Below are 21,315 nucleotides of genomic sequence, written 5' to 3'. Positions count from 1 at the left end.
TTGATTTATCTAAAATTATAATATCAAAAAATTTTGAGAGTTAAATAAAAAATTTACTTCTATATTCTTGAGTATATATATTTTTACTTATCGACTAATATTTACCTGAATTGTGAGCATCCTTCTCTATCTATCCCTACTTTGCATCTTTTTAAGGGTTGAATTGTTAGTGAATTTTGATCGAAGAAAAATGGAGAGAAGGTAAGGATTCATCCATTTGAATTGTACAATAAAATTCTTTTTACTTTTAAATTTTTCATTTCATCATATTCCTTCCATAATTCTAAACGAAAAAAAAAAACTACTTTTTTTAGTCCATAATTAACTAGCATTTCTTTTTTCTTTTACTTATACTTTTTATATAAAATAACAACTCAAACTCCAAACCCATTCATGTTTTCTATTTTGTTGGCTTATTGATGATTAAAAAAAAACAAGTTGATATCCTAGCAAATTAAAACCGTTAGCAAATACACACCATTAGAGCCTATGAATGTTGTTGTTGTTGTTGTTGTTGTTGTTGTTGTTGTTGTTGTTGTTGTTGTTGAAGAAAAAGAAAAAAATATTAAAATTAAACAAGTGAGAAGAAACATTCGGATATTTTTTTTTACCAAAGATAGGAAGACTCGAACCCACGACTTCTTAGATAAATATAAGGAGATTATGCCATTTAAGGTATAACTCATTGACTAAACATTCCAATATTGACGCTTAGGTTTTGTGGAGATTTATATATAAGTTGGACATGTTTAACAAGAGTGAAAGATAATGTAGGTGAACGAACACACAGAAATACAAATAAATAAAGGAAAATAAACAATTATTAGAATATCATTATTGGAACTACAAATACAATCCAGGTATCCATAATTTTTTTGTATATTCCTGTTGTAAAAAAATTAAAAAATAAAAAAATAATTCTTTGTGGATTCCTCAGCCTTCATTTAGTGAAAGATGTAGGTGAACACCAGAGCCAGCAACATTAGGACATAAGAAATTGCTTGATCATATGAGGCAGCACCTACATTTTGCAAACAAATTAAACAATAACATAAATAAAAATTGTAACAACCTAGAACATCATGAATTAATATTCAGATATCAACAATAATGATATTCAAAGAATAGAATAATAATAGGGAAATTACCACTGTTTTCGGTAAGAAGTTGAGTTTCGTTTGTGGGAATGTGACTAAGATCGATAGATAAAGTAGCGGGTTCTGTAGCAGCTACTATTGAAATAAGAGCTGCAATCATGCCAAGAAAAACTGCCACTCTCATTGAAGATGCCATCTTTCTATTACAAATGTTGATTGTTTATTTTTTTTTATTGTTATTATTCTTTTATTCTTCTCTCTCCCTTTGAAAGAAAAGAAAGGAGAGAGAAATCACACAAAAAGTTGTAGGAGAAAGATGTGATGAGGGTGGTGAGTTTGAAGAGGTATGTGGAGCTTCTTTTATAGTAAAAATTGAGATTTGATGTAAGGTGTATCCGTAAGTTTGGGAAAGTCTCTTAAAAATTAGGATTTTCTTTACTATTTATTTTGTTTTCCTATTCTTTTGTCTTCAAATGTGGAAAGAGATGGTGAGTTTATATTGATTAGATAGATCAACATTGCTATGAATTATGTGACACAAGTTCTGATTCATCGTTATGCTCTTTTGTCATCATTTCATGCGATATTACGAAAACAGCTAGTTCAGCTTTATTTTTTACTGAATTGAGTTTTTTTGTAATTTAATACAACTTTATATGGCTATGTTGCACATAATCAATGAAGGATTACCATATGTTTATAACACGTAGCGGAAGAAAAATAAGGTAATCCTAAAGATCTATTTTTGTGCTTAAACTTTATTCCAATAATAAACAATATAGATCAGATCTAAATACCTGAGTACGCTAGTAAAAATCCTTTTCTCCTTCGATTGTACAAAAGCGCTACGCGTATCCACATCGAGACCAACCTTTGCTGTCAACTCCTTGACCAATGGACATCTGATCTAAATTGAGAAACCTCTTGCAACTCTTTGTACGCCATAAAATTCTTCTCCAAGAATCAGGCTCACAAACGTTTATGTGTGTAGAGGTAAAGGAATAAAATCCTTGTGTTTTATTCTCACCTCTTTTCTGTAATTCCTCTACTCTTGGCATACATATATATAGTATGAGATTTGTTACTGATTTTAAATTTGATTCTCAATTCAAATTTAAATCATATCTTGTTATTTTAAACTTGAATCTTTCAAATTTATGAATCATATCATAACAATTTAAAACATAATCGATTTGGATCTCATTCAAATTTATAATTCAAATTCAAAAATAGAATAACTAATTATTCTCAAATCTCATTTAATATTCTCAATTATCATATTATTATTATATTCTTAGTGCTAGCAAAGAATACAATAATATTCCATTTGAATTAATATAATTATTTATTTGATCAAATCAAAATAATAATTAAATAATTCTATAGCAAAGATTAGAACACTCGTTAGTGTGTGACCCCATAGGTTCAATACTAAGTGGGTAGTAAATTAGTCATACTAAATTTACTAATCAAGGTTGGCGTCTAGCAACACTCCTCAACGACCCGATAGTATGAAGTAACATATTTTTACTAAGAACCTTAGAAGACTAAAGTATAATTCCTTCCATCTTTCCAGCTCTTAGTTAACCTTTAGAGTATGGTTTAATTGTCAAACTCTAACTTGTTACCATTATTATAATGAACTATGAATGACTTAAGAAACTCATTTCTTCATTCATTCAATCTCCTTGGTCAATGTTTTATTTATCTCAGTCATTATAATCATAGAGCTCAAACTCTTTACCGAGAGTTGACAAATTTCTTATTGACTAATCATTAATTCTACAAGTATTTAAATCATACCCAATATCCATTCAACTAGCACCCTAGGGTATTAGGTGTCTGGAACCAAAGTATAATAAATACATTGTTAATTACTATGACAGTCGCAGGTCAAAGGAAACTTTATTACTATTTTCATCTTGAGAATATCCTATTAACAAATATGCGGTAATTATAACCATTAGGAATTCTCAGAGTGAGTCAGTTCAATGGTCATATCTCTATATGCACCATCTATATATATAATTTAATAAATGAGATCTATTAATCTTCATCCAATGAAGACCATTATATATATATATTGATCTTTCCGGATTATTAATGTCCTTTTTAATAATCCTATGACCAAGAACAATTTAGATTAAATTATAAAAGATTTATCTCTCAATATTGTGATCACTATCACAATGATAAATCTCTAAATTTAATCAAGGACGTTATTATATTAACATTTTAATATAATAACAATAACAAATTATTTGACACGTGATTGATTGGATTGTGGTCATACTACTTATTCCCAACAATTAAAAATAGCATCTATTAGATATATGTAAGCATAAAAATAAGACAGCATTACTTCACCATTTACAATCACTATGCTAACGAGGGTAAGCAACAAATATAAATAAAAAATACTGATGTTCACCAATACAGCCAAAATATTATTTATTTAAGACAATACTGCAGTAGTGCAATCAATGCAATATTGTTTAAACTAAACCAAAAATGTCACCATTTAAAGAATTATTTCCAGTCCTTAGGGAGACTATCTATTTCCAGAAATCGAAGTAACAATTATGTAAATATAGAGCGAAATATAATATTTTCAATTATTGTTAATGATATGAAAACACTATGAAGGAAATGCTAATGTTAATGATATAGTCATCTGCTGCCAAATTTTTTCAACTATTGTAATATAAACACCAACTATGCTTGATTAACATGCAACCATCCTGATGGTAGTTAGCGAGTGTTGCATGAAAAGAGCTACGAATAAAAGGGTAAAGATGCCTGATGTGAAACTCATCACAGTTGTACTCACAATACAAATAGCATAGCAAATTAGCAATCACATAAGTGGAACAATGTGCTCAATTTCAAATTCAAGTACAAAAGATTTAAAGGAAACCTTGCTAGTTGTTACCTCTGATACAAACCATGTTGTTATTAGGTATAAACACATTTGGCAATTTGTCACAAACTAGGTTCATTAATTTGTGTGACTAATTCAGTGTAAGTAATTAAAGGAGTTCTAAGATCAGATTCAAATCCTTGGTAAGTCTCACTAAATCCAATAGTCAAACTAATCTCAGAAGAAGAAGCACGGGATGAAGTGAACTCTTTGTAAAAGTTTCTATATGATTTTTTTATACATATCCAACAAGTATGAAACTGGGCCATTGAGGATAGGGATAATTTCAACTCCAAGCCAAACAAAAGAAAAATAGATACTCAATCACAATGTTAATAATCTGATCTGCATAAACACGTGAAAAGGCTAAAAATTGTATTTTGAACATAATGATACACCAACGTGGTAGGACAATGTCGAATCAAGAATAGCACACTCCCAAGCCAAGTAATCGCTTGACAGTAATAAAAAATAATACGAATATAATAGATCGAATTGACATGCAATAACTTTTAAGAATCTACTATAATATCTTCTGAACTTGAACCCTAGTCCATGCATAATAATGACATAGCAATGCTTCTCAACAACAAATGTAAACGATTTTGCAAAATTTTTATCTTCTACTAACAAAAAATATAACTAGTCAAAATTGCTAAAACTAACCAATGCTATCTGAAAGAAAGAAAAACATAACTTTTTGAAGTGCTAAAATTGCTACAACTAACCAATGCTATAATTCCACACATGTTAAAAAAATATATCAGCAGACTTTCTCATATTATTTCCATTTTTAAATTGGAATCAAAACTTTGAAAAAAAAGAAACTAAATTGAGAGATATATCTGAATTAAGTTAGCGAACTAAAGCAGAGAGCCGGAGACAGCGAGTCTAGAAAGGAGAAGAAATGTTGCTTTGACTTTGAGTAGGCACGAAAGCGACGGCGAGATACGGGGAGAAGCAGATTAGCAACGACGGCACACGGTGAGGAGCAGAGAACCAGCAACAGCTCATGGCGAGGATCAGAAAACGAGCGACCGCAGAGAAAGAGGAACAGAGAACGAGCGACGGTGGTAGAAGGAGGCAAGAATCCTAACAAAGGCAAATGTCTCCTCTCTTGAAACTGTGATTAAAAAAGAAAAGGAAGAATGTGTACAAAATATAAACAGAAAAGTAAATGTCTAATTATGAATTCTTCCAAAAACAAAAAAGCAAAATTCTTTTATAAATATTTTTAAGATAGTTAATGATACTCTCACATAAAAGTGGGAGTAATGCATCTATGACCCTAAATTTATATATTAATTATTGCAAAAACTGTAGTGTTTGATGTCATTCATAAAAGAAAAAATTAGAACAAACTAAGATGGAATAGAGAATATAGCATATTCTGAATATAATAAAAGAAAGAAATAGTAGAAAGTCAACAAAAATTATTATTTTTGTCAGCAAAGAATTAATATTATTTAAAAATATAAGCTAAACATATATTGTTAGATTATTAAATTAAAAAATTAGATTAATAACTAAAAATACTAATAAAAATAATAAATTTGGTTAGCTTTAAACTTTTTTCATAAAAGAATATGATGAATATGAAGAAAACTTAAAAAGCAAGTAACAATAACTATATAAAATTATAAACTAACAAAGCTAGAACCGGATACAAAATCCTACGTACAGGAATACAAGATAATCATTTTTTGGTATCTAACTGACCTTCAGCTTTTTGACAAATGTTAATAGGGAAAAAAAAAAGATTGTGCTATACTGTTATATGAAATTATTGCGATCAATTTTTATATTTATAAATCATTAGTGGTTAACCAACATGTGTACAAGACTACATCTTTTATGATGTAAAGAAATTCACTAATGCAAAATTAACTTGTTTACAAACATATATATATACACATCATTTTTCTTAAGTAATATTATACATTCAAGTTTTTTTATAAACTAAGTCCAACTAAATTAAATAAAGACTTAAAATAATATTATTTATAATTAATTTTTATTGATATTAGACTAATTTAATTAAATTTAATTAACAAAAATATTTAGATGTGTAGTATTATTTGTAATACCCTAACTATCAAAACGTCACGCTTTTAGCTGCGCCACTCTAATAGCCCGGGTATTACGACGACTCTTAAGATATTTAATACTAAAATATGAGCTTGTTTAAAATTGAAATCGAATATTCAAAACATACATCCATACGTTACAATACAGATTACAATACTTACAAATAATACATATATATACATCATACCAATATACAAACTTCACATATCAAAACTCCTATCCCTCTTGCAAAAAACTTGCTAGAAATAAAGGCGAGAGAAAAATAAAACCGAGGTAATACAAATTAATGTCGAATAAACAGAAAATGAATATAACTCTTCTGAAGTTTCGTCGCCCGTATCCTGAAAAGGAAAAAAAAAACATGTAGGGGAGTGAGAACATCATCCTCGAAAGCGTTCTCACTATAGGGTTACAGAATTGCTATAATAAGATACGAAAATAAAAACGTTTTCAACGTACAGTGATTAATAACCACCTTATGCTTCTTTTCAAAACCAAAGATTTAATATTCAAAATCCGAAATCCTTTCTAAAAGGGAAAGCTGTTAATTTCTCAGAAATCCAAAAGTCTTTTTAAAAGTTTTTCCTAGACAGTATAAATGACCAACAATCAACAATCAATCCACCATAAACCAACCAATTTTTAGTCAAAAACACAAATAGGAATGTTCAAGCACAATCAAACAGTTACATCAAGTAGAGCAATTAGCAATTAAACATAATTATTCACATAAGCAAACCAAGTACAATATGCATACCCAAACAATGTCACATAAATGCATATGATGAATGCCTGTCCTATGGCTGATGAGTCTCATCTGTCGGTTATCAAGCCAACCCGACAAGTCTGGTTTGCTAAATCCTTGGACTGTCCCCTGACGCGCATCTCCATGAGTCTATGCATATCTTTTTCTCATATATATATCAAATCACTCAATGGAAGTACCATTCCCGGGAATTTATAAGTGACCAGTCACCCTTACGTCATAGGGTCAACAGAGTATCGAGTCTCAACCTAGAACACGTGGTGGCAAGCCACGGTACTTTACCCAGGAAAACTCGTATCTCAGATAAAAGAAGTGCAAAAGTCACATATTCATTTATTCATCATCATTTTCGCACTTCATTAACAATTCATATCAAATCAATCATCACTCAAGCCATAAGTAACTTTTTCCTCAAATCTCCTTACTTTGAAACCAAGACCAATACATTTTAGTCTTCACTTTAAAATCCTCAATTTCTCAAATCATTTCAAGCTCATAATTTAATTCTCTTTCAAAACTTAGTCACTTTAAGTGACATTTTCCAAAACTTCCAAAAGACTTTTAAATATCACCTCAAAAGGAAATTTTCTTTGAAAAGGCTCAATCCTTCAATTTTAAATCATTCGTTTGACTATTTTAAATTAGAGTTATTAATTAACAACTTTGGCAAAGACTCAAGACTCTAGGGAAGAATAACCTGCCTCATTTCTTAAACTCTTTAGAAATTCTCGGAATCATAGTTATTTAAGTTGAAATCAATTAAAGTGAAGATTTAAAATCAAAACAAAAGCATGTAAGCCAAAAGTTCTGAACCACTTTCAAAACCAAAGTTATTTAAGCTCAAAAACCAATTTTATTTCATTCTTAAATCGGAAACCTTTCCAAGACTCGGAATTGTTTAACCTTGCTAAGTCAAGATTTAAAGAATAGCTCAATAGCAAAACGAATTTAATTAATCAAAGTTCAGTTTCTTTTACAATCCACTAAAACTCCTCCAAAAGTATTTCTTTAATCAAACTTCAAAACATAGGTTCCTTTTATATTTACATCAATCTTAAAACATAAACTTTCCTTAACCAGATTAGACTCCAAACACCTATTTCTTAAGAAATCAAGAACCAAGTAATAGAACCTCTCAAGTTTATTTATTTTCTAAATCACATTTTTAAAACAAAATCTTAAGTTTCATGAAAATTTGGCAGCATCTCCCCTAAAATTTGGACTTTGCCACCCTTTCGGGTCCCAACCAAATCAATCCTCAACCCCTTTCTAATGGGTTCAAGACCAAATCAGTTTTCAATAAAACCAAATTCAAACTTTCAAATATTAAAGATCATTTTGAATCAAAACAATCAGAAACCTCCATTTAACAAAATCAGTTATTATTTCAGTTCAACAGACAACCATATTCATTCAAGACAAATCAGACAATGCATAAGACTTACATAATCACCAGAAATACATTTAGCAAATCATATCTATTTATAAAAATTCCAATTTAAAATAAATTAGTTTGTATAAAAAGCCCCTACCTCGACAAGCCGAACCCAAAACCCAAACATTGTCGACGAAACCCTTTTCTCTTGGCGCGCAATCCGCGATAGCCACAACCACATCAACTCTAATATCGACATACAAGAATTGAAACTCAATCCTAAAGCATTAACGTTGCAAGGACCTTAGAAACATATAGCAGAATAGCAACTATAGAGGTTCGGGACGAGGAACAGCTTACTGTACTTACAAATAAGCAAGAGAACAGAGCAGTGGCAGCTCCGGTGACAACGCAGCAACTTGACGTCGTATGCCACAGTCATAGAGCTCAGCATGCAAGACCAGAATTCGATCCTACGACATCAAAATCTCAGAGCCTTAACAACTTAAAATAGAAAATACCAATTTCAAAGATTCCGAAACGAGACGCTTACCCAGACAAGGAAAAATGACTGTACTGAATAGCGATAACTCCGATGGTGGTTTCGGTGATCACGGCCACGTTCTCGATGACCCAAACGGCGGCGGAGCAGCTTCTGACAGCGACAAGAGCTTCGACGATGGCGACGGTTCTCCACGACGGCTCTGCTCGACGGTGACTGAAACCAACACACAGAGACAATAAGGTTTCTAGAATCTCAAACGAAGGTAAACCAAACTCAAAAACCCTTACCATCAAAGTTTTCCCGGTGACAGCAGCGGGTCTCGGGCGGCAGCTGCGTTCCTTGGTAGCAGAGGCACGGCCAAAAGCTCCGGCAGCAGTGGATCTGGTGGCGACTCAGTCGAAGATGGCGACGGTGACGCCACACGCGCATCCCCTCTCTCCTCGCAAACTCCCTCTCTCGGATCTCTCCTCCGTGCATGTGAATGTGTTTGTTTTATGTGTGAATGGCTGGAACGTAGAAAGAGTGAGGAGAGGAGGGTTGGAGGCTGCGCAACATGAAGAAGAAAGGGAGGCGGTGAGTGTAGTAGAATTAGGGTTAAGGGCAGTTTAGTCATTTTACTAAATTAAGGGTAATAGAGTAATTGAAAACAAATTTTAATTCAACGAAATTATCTTTAAAGAAAATATTATTTAATCATAAATTTACAAATTAATTTCAATGAAATACTCTAATTCAAATATTAGAGATAATATAATTAATTTTCTTTGTCTGTAAAAATTGAAAGTATTAAATTCCGAAATCTCCATTATCTAAACCAAATCATATAAAATTCTTATTATTTTACAATTACTAAACTTTATAATTTAAATATAGAAAATACTTCAATAATTATAAAATTGAATAAGAATCTTAATTTATTTCAAACTCAATTAATCAAAACTTACTTTAATTATCTTTAATAAAAAAATTTCTAAAATTAAAGCTATAAATAAATAATTAACTTGAAATTAAAATTTTCAAAAATTCTGAGACTTATATTCCACCCACCTTATAAAAATTTTCGTCCTTGAAAATTGAAGTAATACATAGGATAATACACAAATTTAGCACTCTACTTTTTGAATACTTTTTAGAAAGGTAAGAAATCTTGGCTTTTATATATATATATATATATATATATATAAATGTTCAAATACCAAATGTTCATAAGATGTAAATATAAAGGTAAAGTATGATGTAAGGCAGAAAATACAATATTGGCTCGATATAAAAAGGTTATATGGTTTCAAGATTTTTCAAAAACTTGAAAAAAAAAAACAAAATAGGGTGCAAGTCAAGATAGGTATTCACAAGGTAAAGTGGTAGTTAACGTGGCAAAAGGCTATAAAGCAGGCTGGTATTAAAATGTTAGATATAGCATTTGCCCACAGATATCGTACCCACTTCAGAATTTCAACTTTCAACTCCATCCAGACGCATCTCCACCATTACCAACCATACTATATCAAACAACTCATCCGAGAGTTCTCAACCTCTCCACTCCCTTCGTACACCCACCATCGGTCTCAAGTCCAACATGCGCAAAACTCTTTCGCGTGAAACAAAGCTCCACAACATCTTGCGGTATCGCATACTTACAAGTTTCACTTTTGCATCCACCAACCGTGTCTTAAGAACTAACGCATCGCTTGTTATATTTAAAGGTCGCACGTGACAAAAATAAATCTCGAGTTTATTCAGAAGGATATAAGATTTTAGAAAGGAAAGACAAATGTCAAGGATAATATTCATAGATTTGAAAGAATGAATGCAATTCCAGGTAAACAAGGATGCTCTGGCAATGAAGTTTGCTAGAAAGAAATCAATTGATAACTTCAAGGATAACCTTTGGATCAACGAAATTCAATAGGATCAATAAGAAGAAAATCGGCACATTAGTTTGAAACATATCCAAGCTGAGTCAAAGAAGTATGAGATTTCATACAAGAGAAATTATTAAAGACTATGGTGACGCATTACTACGGAACAACTTCAAATGATCACGAGGGTTTCATAGTTCATGGAGGAATATGGAATCAATAGCCATATTGCAAGAGTCTTAACATAGTCTGAAATGTAAGCAGATCAAGATATGCGTAAGGTACAAATGGTGAAGCAAGAAAATTTAATTTACATCTCAAGAAAAAGAGAAGGATAAACGACACATCAAATTGAACGGCACGATTTAGAACGCATAAGCCAATACATCATACTAAAAATGGCACTTTACATTTTCAAAGATCCAAGGGTCGGCGTCGTACCCAAAACAATTTCAATATCATGTCAAAGAGTACAAGATTTATAAAGAGAAGTATAATGATAAGGACAAACGTTCTTAAAGATTCAAATACTAGTTTACAAATAAGAGGCGGACGTATGGAGAGATTAAAGAACTTCAATGGAGACGATGAGAAGGAAATAGTGCATTCGTTAGAATTGAATTCAAGCTGAATCAAAGTACAAGACTCACAAGAAAGTGACCAAAGTCAAGGACGTCATTTACAAAATCTAAGAGAATGTGTAGGAATGCAATCGAATGAAATGTCCACAAGGAATAGATAAACTTAAGAGAAAGATCATCTTACCTAGTAAAAAGAGAAGATATGAAATAAACAATTGAGGGAACTTAACAAAGTATAGATGTTTGCGTTACTCAAAACATATTTAGGTTGAAATAAGTTATGTGAAGGTTGTAAAATGAAGGTCATTTAGAATAGAAACAAAATCTTCCTTCAAGAAACTTAGAGTATACTTAGGTATATAACTAAACAAGGATATGCATAAATTGTAATAGGGTCAGAAGAAAAGATGAAGTTGTTTTACGTTAAAATTATTTTTAAGGTAAATATAGAATATGTAAAGTTGGAAAGATGAATTTTAAATGGGCTAAGGACCAAGAGTAATTCCTCAAAAATCTAAAAAGATACTTAGGTATTTAGTCAATTAGAGGTATGTAGTGAAATTACGGTAAAGTTGAAAGGAATTTAAATTTTGTCCAAGAAGGAGAATTTGAGGTAAAGTCTCAAAGTACATAAGCCTTCAAAAATTCATTTAAGTAAGGGCGTGCTAAATTCAAAACATCTTTATCGAATTTAAAGAATAGTTATGGATATAATACAGCAAGAGAAGATCGACTAGAAATTTCTTCAAAGAGAATTCAAAACTTCTTTAAAAAGTGTAAAACCAAAATTTCGAATGTATTATTGAAATCGCAACATCATAAGGATATTCAAAAAAGTTGAGAAATGCAAGGAAGAAAATTCATTCACATTTCGAGAAAGAATCTTAAATCAAGTAGTTCAAACAAAATTAAAAAGGCACGACAGATCGAACAAATTCTCAGCTGATCCGAAGAAATACAAAACTCATCAAGAAAGACAAACCAATCAATAGTTATTTCTCAAGAATTCCAAGGACCTTTTTAAGGCATCAAGCAAGTTCAAAATTCCATCAAGGAGCAAATGAATTCAACAGGAAGAGCTTAAACAGAGAAAGACAGATTCACCAAGAATTTCAAACAGGCATATACAATTAGGATCAAATAAGAACGCATATGAACAGAGGAATAGGGTTGGAAAAATCAAACCACTTTCTAAAAGAAAAGACATAAGAACTTCAAAATAGGCTAGGAAAGAATAAGTCACATGACTCCAACAAAATTCAAGACACATAACTGAGTAACCTTGAAAAATAGTTTCTAACGTTCCTAAAACCTACGAATTGTGTTACCTATTACTTGCATATCATCTATGATAACCCATTAGTGCTTTCATATATATAATTCACTAGTATTAAGCCAGCCAAACTTAATACCAGGAATTATGTAATGCAAGACTATTGGCATTAATCAATAGACCGTCATGTGTATAAAGCTCTAATTCTCGTCATCTGAACGAGACCTATTACATAACAAACACTCAGAGTATTCCAAAATTTGAGAAAAGCCTGATGCTGAGGCCGAAGATTTAGCAATAGAATTCAAGGTTCCAAGATTCTATTAGAGGCAACTATTGAACATGATAGCATTTTTATTATCTTTAACAATTCATAGATATTTGGATGAATGTGAAATTATGATGGAGCAAATTCAACTCTCATTGACAAACTAATAATTGAATATAGCAGACAACATTCTCACATTTCTGAATAAAAGTAAACTCAAGCATTCCTCATTGGCGCATAGGAAATGGTTCTTATATATAGTTGAAAGATGACATTATGTTCACTATATGTCACACAATTCCTGAAATTTAACCTTTTAATGATCTTCATGGGTATAATTTCTAAGGTTTGCACCATAGATTCAAATGTCAATGCACCACATAACAAGAAAAACTAACACTGATTCATTAATCTTGGATTTTGATTGCTAGCTAAGCATCGTATAATTATGACAACAAAAAGGATGAAAGAGTAACATGTTCAAACTCGGACAGAAGAAGATACCTGTTGGACGATATATAACAGGATGGCCAGAAATATTTGTGAAAACAAATGTACTATTTGTTCCCTGTACCAAATATTTGTTATCAATAATACAATAACAGATACAATCTATTGGATAATCTTTGGATAAATGAATTCTGGTTTGACCTGGTATTTCTTATTGGATGGTCTAAGAGGCCCTTCAACTAAGCTTCCAAACACTGCTCCTCTTCGGTCTCCGACAACCTGAAATATAATAACTAACATTTGGAACCAATCCATGATAGAAACGAAGAGAAATTAACTTTACAAGTTACAAATAAAAGATTCCAATACTGAATATATCTCTGATAATTCAAAACGTATTAAGAGTTTTCAATCCATAGCAAAGAACTCAAATGTCATGTAGGACTTCCAGGCTTCCAAACTGGGACTTGAATTTGTAGAAAACATGAACTATCCCATTCTACAACTAATGCTAGTGTTGAAACTCCATATACAGTATAGTATACATTACAAACTCCACAGAGAAGTGTGTGCTTAGCTTATGATTCAAATTTGCTCAGGAAAAGTTGTAGGTACCAGCAAACTCAATCCAGGCCAAAGCATGCTTATAAATCATGGCACCCAAGCTCCCCAACCAAGGGAAGAACACCCATCATCAAAGCATGAGCCTCTTGACCTATCCGCAATGTGCCAAGCTCCCTAACTAAGGGAAGAACACCCATCATCAAAGCCGAATTCAGCATTATTCCTTCATCTACCATCAACCTCACATACTGTAATGCTTCAATCCGAATCCTATGGTGTGCAAAACCAGCAACCATGGCACCCCACAAAGCAACATCTCTCTCAGAACTTTCATATAACACCCTCCGCGCAAGCTCAATTTTCCCACACCTAAAATACATTCTAACCAAACAGACCTTAATATAAACTAGCATCAAAACAACTATTCTTAACCAAAATGGCATGAACCTTAAACCCATCTTGAACCACATTTGCATCACCCAAGCTTTCGATAACATTCACAATAGAACAGGCATAATGTCACTGTCCTAAGACAAAATATGCCCAATTTGGTATCCATCTAAAAGTCGGGGACCAGGGGAATTGAGACAGTGACATAAATATATTCTCTGACTATAAGCCCGATCATATGAAAAACGAAGTTCTCGATTACAGATGATAGGAGCAGGAGAATTTGTTAGAACTCACCAAATCATGAAGCAGCTTCTGATTGTGCGAGGGAAGCTGACGGTGAGACTCGAAGGAAGAAGATGACGAGCCCCAAGACCTGCTGCTTTTGCCGCCGGCGACGAAGAGCGCAACGAAGGCGCGCGACTGTGTGCAAGACGATGACGAGACAGAAAGCAACGGCGACGACCGGTCTCAGAAATGAGAATAGGGACGACGACCTTGATTACGAGACCGGAGACGAGAGAGAGAGAGCTTGAGTGCGACGCCGAGAAAGATGAGAGAGATCCAGCGGAAGAGAGAGAGAGAGAGAGAGAGAGAGAGAGAGAGAGAGAGAGAGAGAGAGAGAGAAGAACAGATCCAAGACAGTTTTTGAGTTGAACGAACAATTTTGATTTTTGTTTTATTTTTTAGATATGTTTTTGTTTCGTTGTTTAAATTATTTGAAAATATAAAATTGAAATTAGTTAAATTCTAAAATCTGATTGATTTAAAAGGATATTTTTGTCTAATCGAATAAAGTAAGGATGTTTAAGACTTTTTTTAAAATTAAATAAAAAATATTTTTATTTTTATTTAATTAAAGGGGTGTATTAGTAAAAGTGGTGATATAATATATATTTAAAAAAGAAAAAATGAAATGCTGATGTAGAAAATAAATTCCACGTGGCTTGTTATTACTTGTCCATATTTTAAATGTATCGGTACGTATGAATTTATCATTGTACCGTAGCAAACACCTATAATTAATTTTCTTTGTGTGTAAAAATTGAAAGTATTAAATTCCAAAATCTCCATTATTTAAACCAAATCATATAAAATTCTTATTATTTTACAATTACTAAACTTTATACTTTAAATATAGAAAATACTTCAATAATTATAAAATTGAATAAAAATCTTAATTTATTTCAAACTCAATTAATTAAAACTTACTTTAATTATCTTTAATAAAAAAATTTCTAAAATTAAAGTTATAAATAAATAATTAAACTTGAAATTAATTTATAATAAAATTGTCAAAAATTCTGGACTTACATTATTCTTTTTCTCTTTTTTCTATTATGTACTAAATGTGATTTTTTTATTAGATATGTCGATATGATATTGTATGTTCATTTTATTGGCATGAAGTTTCATGAAAATATTTTTGTTTCGAATAACATTATCTTAAATAAAAATTGGTCCCAAGATGAAAAAAATAAAAGAAGAAAGAAAAGAAACCGTCAAATATCATTTTGAATAAGTGTAAAAGAATATTAATCATTTATTATTTATTGGATTGAAGCTCCATTAAGAGTTTATCGCTACTCAATAAATTACTGCATGTATAAAGTAAAATTCGAACTCCATCATCGATACTTGCTTAAACAACTAATGAGCTAGCATTAAACTAATCTAACTTGGTTAGTCGTTTTTTTCTTATTATATATAGTTAAGTGATTTTAAAGGAACTATAAAAAAGAAATAGACAAACGAAAATAAGAACAAATAGAGAAGAAGAACAACTAGAATATTATCATCGGAGATAAAACTACAATCAAGGTACCCATAACCTTTTTTTTTTTCAATTGTAGTGTATTTTTCGGCTGATTTTTTTTTATATTGGAACAAATTGTGTGGTGTGCCTCAATATTTTAGTGTATGTGAGTTTTACTCTTGTATGGAATAATTTTTTACGTTTTAAAAGACACAAAACGTCACCAACATTTTATATGTAAAAATAATTTAATGTCGTTTTCATTTAAAAAATAAAAAAATATATATTTTTCACAAAACGGCAGAACCGTTTTGCATGGGATAATTTTTTTTAAATTGAAAATAGGAAAACATTATTGACGTTTTGACGTTTTTTATTTTTTTTAATTAAAAAAAATTGAAAACGGCGGTGACGCTTTGTATATTCTTACAATCACGTTAAATACAATTTTTTAGACATTTTGATAGATTATACCAGTATAGATCCAATATTAAAAAAAAAGTTCGTATTCCTCTTGTAAAAAAAAAAAAAACAAATAGAGAAGAAGAAGAACAACTTGAATATCATTATTGGAGCTAGAAATACAATCTAGGAATCCATAATCTTTTTGTTTTCAATTGTAGTGTATTGCTCTTGTAAAAAAAGAATGAAAAAATAATTATTTAGTCAACAAAAATATTCCCATGTGGTGTTACAATAAATAATGTGTCTCTCTTATTATCACCATAACAGCGGGATTCCTTGACCTTCATTTAATGAAAGAGGTAGGTAAACACCAAAGCCACCAACATTAGGACACTAGCAATTGCTTGATCATATGAAGCAGCACCTACATTTTGCAAACAAAAGTATAGATAAATGAATAAAAACTGTGACCATCTAAAACATGATGAATTAATATTAAGATATCAATAAAAATAATGATATTTAAAGAATAAAATAATAATGAAGAGAAAAATAGGGAAATTAAATTACCACTGTTTTCGGTAAGAAGTTGAGTTTCGTTTGTGGGAATGTGACTAAGATCGATAGATAAAGTAGCGGGTTCTGTAGCAGCTACTATTGAAATAAGAGCTGCAATCATGCCAAGAAAAACTGCCACTCTCATTGAAGATGCCATCTTTCTATTACAAATATTGATTGTTTATTTTTTTTTTATTGTTATTATTCTTTTATTTTTCTCTCTCCCTTTGAAGAAAAGAAAGGAGAGAGAAATCACACAAAAAGTTGTAGGAAAAAGAGGTGATGAGGGTGGTGAGTTTGAATAGGTATGTGGAGCTTCTTTTATAATAAAAATTGAGATTTGATGTAAGGTGTATCCGTAAGTTTGGGAAAGCCTCTTAAAAATTAGGATTTTCTTTACTATTTATTTTGTTTTCCTATTCTTTTGTCTTCAAATGTGGAAAGAGATGGTGGAAAAAATCAGAAATAACAAAACATGGTTTAGGACAGAATTATTTTGTTAATTTTCACATCAATGGATCTCTCATATATAGAAAGGTCCATAGAATAGTTTGCATACATATATATAGATAGATGCAGCTGAGACATGACACAGATGAAAGATTTGTTAGACTTCTCATCAGGCTACACCAGGATTCAAATCTTGAAGTGGAATGTAAGAACCAAAAAAAAAAGGGATAGATAGATAGATGTTGATGTCAAAAACATTTGTAACTAATCTAAACAAGAAAAATCTTTAGTTTGCTCTTGAAACTAAAAATGGCTATTGCTTTGAGCTATTTAGAATTTCATACTAATAAAATCATTTAAGACCGATGCCCCAAATTATCAATAGTCCTGGAGAAAAATTGAGATCAAACCAAATCGATCTATATGTTTTGTGATTTTAATCGTTTTTTATTTAGATTAAATAGCATTTGAACAGCCTTACCAATAAAACATTAATTCTCTTATCTCCTTTTTCCTTTATTCTATTAATGATTGCTATATGCTATCATTTAAAACAAAAAATCCCTAACATAGCCTAAGACTTTAGGTAGATCAAACATATAATGATTGCAAATTGCAGGTTAAGTTTACATGTAGATAGATGGATATGGATACAGATGAAGGGTTAAAGACCATACTCAAAATATATACAGAGGAACCAAAACAGGAATACTTGCTTTAATAATAGACATAACTCCATTTCCCAAAGTAAAAAGGATTCCATAGCAGCCAGTGTCAAGAAAAAAAAGGATACTCTTTGTTCTTGTAGATCTCATATAATTGTCTTGAGTACCGAATGGCCAGAGTTCTGCACAGTTCAACTGCTTGGGGGTCATATTCCTTCAATTCCTTCACACTCTTCTTCAAACCACCAAGAGGATCTCCATTAGTGAGGAACTCAGCCAATGTACTACCTCTGTAAGTGAAAGGAAAAGTGTTAGAAACCTGCCAATGTCCATGAACAAGCATAGATATATAGAATCCACATGATTGGGGGGTTTAGTTCAAATTGCTGCAACTAACACAAGAATTCGATACAATATTCAGTTTTGAGTTTTGATAGATGTACTCATTTTCCCTCATATATTGAGCCAACTTACTCTCCTTTATCATTAGATGGGCTGGGGAACTGAAATCATTAGGTTTCAAACCTCATCTCGTGGCGAATGAAAAAGAGATGACTTGGTGTATAAAAAAGTGCGAGTACCAAAAACATTTCTGTTACCTACTATGAAGCCATGACACAAAATACTGTTCAAAAAGAAATAGAAACTGAGTATTTTATCCAGAAATAGACTACCAAAGTACCAAGCTCTCAATATATGATTCCCTATTCCCTTCAACACTTAGAGCAGGAAATGAACTAAAAACAAAGTACTTTAGCAAGGACATTTTAAGATATGAAGTTGAATGAAGCAGTAAAACAGGGTCAAATAGGTTTTGTGACAACCTGTGAGCATCAAACTTGCTGAATCCCCGCTGGTTGGAATACATTGATCCCCTGCTCATCTGTTCCTCAGATGTTTGTTGTAGATAAAGAGCACAGACAGCCTTCATACACAGTTCAGGATCCTTTCCAAATGCTGCAAGCATGTCAGCTTCATACTCCCACTTCGTTTTGTGGTCTTTCCTCCTCTGAATTTGTGATAGTATCATCCCAAAGTCCACTTTCCTATCAGTTTCTTCCTGCGAATCAGAGCATGAGTCATCATCAGGTACATCTTGTGAGTTACTGGAATCAGAGTCTCCATCATCGTTAGATACAGTGTGCGACTTGCTTGATGCATCATCACAATTAGATACATCAGAATCATCAACAATAAAATCACTCAAGCCTTCATCTTCAGAGTCTGACAAATCTTCCTCTGATTCGCAAGAATTTGTTGCTATACTTTCTTGATGTTTGGCCTTCTTAGATCTATTTGAAGACTTCTTTTTACACTCTCGTTCTCTTGCACATTTTCTAAGAGGCACTAGGCGCCGTCGAGGTGTTGCAGTGCCTATAGTCTTGTTATATGCAAAAGTAGTAGTAGTCGCCGAACTATTTACGTCACATTTAACTTGCTCTGATCCTGCTTTCGGAATATGCATCCTCTTAAGCTTACTAATCGGCATATCATCATCATCATCATCACAATCATTGGCATCATCATGTTCAGACTCACTTGTGACAACATTACAAGTTCGTTTCCTCTTAAGGGTGGCAACAAAAGGAACATCTTCACCAGCACTCAAATCTTTTTCATTGTTTCCACCATCAATGTTAGACATCTTTCCAATTTCGGCTACAAAACATGTTGGAACAGAAATATTTCCACCACCCTGAGTTAGTACAGGTGAGGTTTGGATAATATTAGGTTCATCATCACTGTCAGTGATATCAATTACACAGACTGAAGCAGGTTTTGCACCAAGAGGCGTAGATGGAGCCATCCTTTTGCAGGGACTCTCTTCATTTAGAAATTTCAACTGTTTTCTGGCTTGTCTTGCCGGATGAAATCTAGAATTTGAGATTGGTCCTTGATGTGAACCAACTGTAGCAGTAGTCCAGTTGCTTGCTTCCTGTTTCTCGTTTCTTTCATGGCCCCTTCCTAGCTCCAATTGTATGGCCCGTAATTCCATTTTCTTGTAATTATCTTTCCATACCTCAGCCTCACTCTCGGCCCTTTTCTTCTCACATTCCAAAACCTTATTTTCAATCATTAGCTGAACAACCTCATTATCATCTGGCAAGTTGTCAATTGTTGCTTCCCCTCTCTCTTTTTCATTGCTAATTTGTGTTTCCTCTTTGTGCTTCTCACTAGAAACCCTCAAAACCTTCAACTCCTCTTCAGCAGCAAATTTATCTGCTTCCAGTGCCTTAAGTTTAGCCTCGAGTGCTTCACATTGACTATGTTTCCTTTGAAGCTCAAATTCTAACTCAGCACACCTCCCTTCAGCTTTCTTGCTTCTCTCTTCCAATTCGTTACACCGACAATTTTTTGACACAATGCTGACCACGTCATTGAGGTTTAGCATTTCTTTATCGACTTTCATCTTCTTTGTACCTATCTCCATCCACGGACAACAATCCAACCCCAAAATATCTTCAATGTGCAATTCTCTTTTCTTTCAAACAACCTTACTCATATGATTCCAGTCTCATAAACCCTGCATTCAAGATTTTCAGATATTAGAAGAATTCATGAATTACACACTATGGTTGAAAATTTATCAAATTGTAAGATTCTCTAATAATCAGTACCTACACAGCACACCCAAATATTTATTGTTAAAATTCATGGATTAGACTTTATGTTCACTAACTTTTTATTCCAAAGGGAACATTCCGATCTTAAGTGAAACCACATTTCATCTAATTTTATAATTTTAAACTTTAATCCCCAAATCCCTTTTTCCCATGCTCACAATTTTTCCCCACATCATTCCTTAGAATTCACACACAATTCTTTTGCAGAACCCCATGCCATGCACACCACACCGCACATGCAAAACCCCGCGCATAAAGTTCCGATTTTGCCCTTTCAACCTAATGTCAGTGTGTTTCTTCACATACTATCATAAACCTCATGGAATTCAATTCAAGCTACATTGACACCCTAATAAGTAATAACTAATGAGCTCAAGGTTCTTGTTTACAGAACATAAAACATCAAAACACAAAACAGTGAAGTTCGTATAAAACAAAATATAGAGACACAAAACCAAAAAAAAGGTGAACGAACTTACATACGAGTGTTGGTAGGAATCGAGAGAGATGGAAAGTAAGTGTGTAAGTGAAGGTTGAAAGAATGAAGTGAGTGATTCTTTTGTGAAGTTCCAGAAGCATAGTATTTGTTGCAGGGAACATTGGCGTGTAAAGGGAGACAATAAAAGAGGGAACAACGGAAAACGGAAAATGAACAACAGCGACACCGAAAGGGCAGAAAGAACGGCTTGTGACGTGTACCATCTAAGTGCTTCCCACGTTA

The 21,315-nt window shown here is 32.3% G+C and overlaps 1 protein-coding gene and 1 long non-coding RNA gene across 2 annotated transcripts; both read right to left on the bottom strand.

Annotated features, from left to right (window-relative positions):
• Positions 1–803: 803 nt before the first annotated feature.
• Positions 804–1,421, bottom strand: LOC112766912 (uncharacterized). The gene is made up of 2 exons (XR_003184619.3): positions 1,149–1,421; positions 804–1,021 (listed from the first exon to the last, which is right to left on the bottom strand). It is a non-coding gene; the product is annotated as an uncharacterized lncRNA (long non-coding RNA).
• A 15,014-nt stretch (positions 1,422–16,435) lies between these two features.
• Positions 16,436–21,291, bottom strand: LOC112765147 (uncharacterized). The gene is made up of 4 exons (XM_025811023.3): positions 21,074–21,291; positions 18,795–20,494; positions 16,868–18,260; positions 16,436–16,721 (listed from the first exon to the last, which is right to left on the bottom strand). Exons 2-3 carry the CDS (start codon positions 20,399–20,401, stop codon positions 18,080–18,082), a joined length of 1,788 nt encoding a protein of 595 aa, XP_025666808.1. The 5' UTR covers positions 20,402–20,494; positions 21,074–21,291; the 3' UTR covers positions 16,436–16,721; positions 16,868–18,079.
• Between the last annotated feature and the right edge of the window lie 24 nt (positions 21,292–21,315).

This window comes from Arachis hypogaea, chromosome 17 (genome assembly GCF_003086295.3).
Source record: "Arachis hypogaea cultivar Tifrunner chromosome 17, arahy.Tifrunner.gnm2.J5K5, whole genome shotgun sequence".
Classification (NCBI taxonomy): domain Eukaryota; kingdom Viridiplantae; phylum Streptophyta; class Magnoliopsida; order Fabales; family Fabaceae; genus Arachis; species Arachis hypogaea.
This window is presented reverse-complemented; position numbering and strand designations above follow the sequence as displayed.

Excerpts from the sequence above, each read along its gene's own strand:
- LOC112765147 (XM_025811023.3), bottom strand. The coding sequence starts at position 20,401 with ATGGAGATAGGTACAAAGAAGATGAAAGTCGATAAAGAAATGCTAAAC. Across the intron at positions 18,261-18,794 it reads AGCAAGTTTGATGCTCACAG|AGGTAGTACATTGGCTGAGT; the intron begins GTTGTCACAAAA and ends TTTCACTTACAG.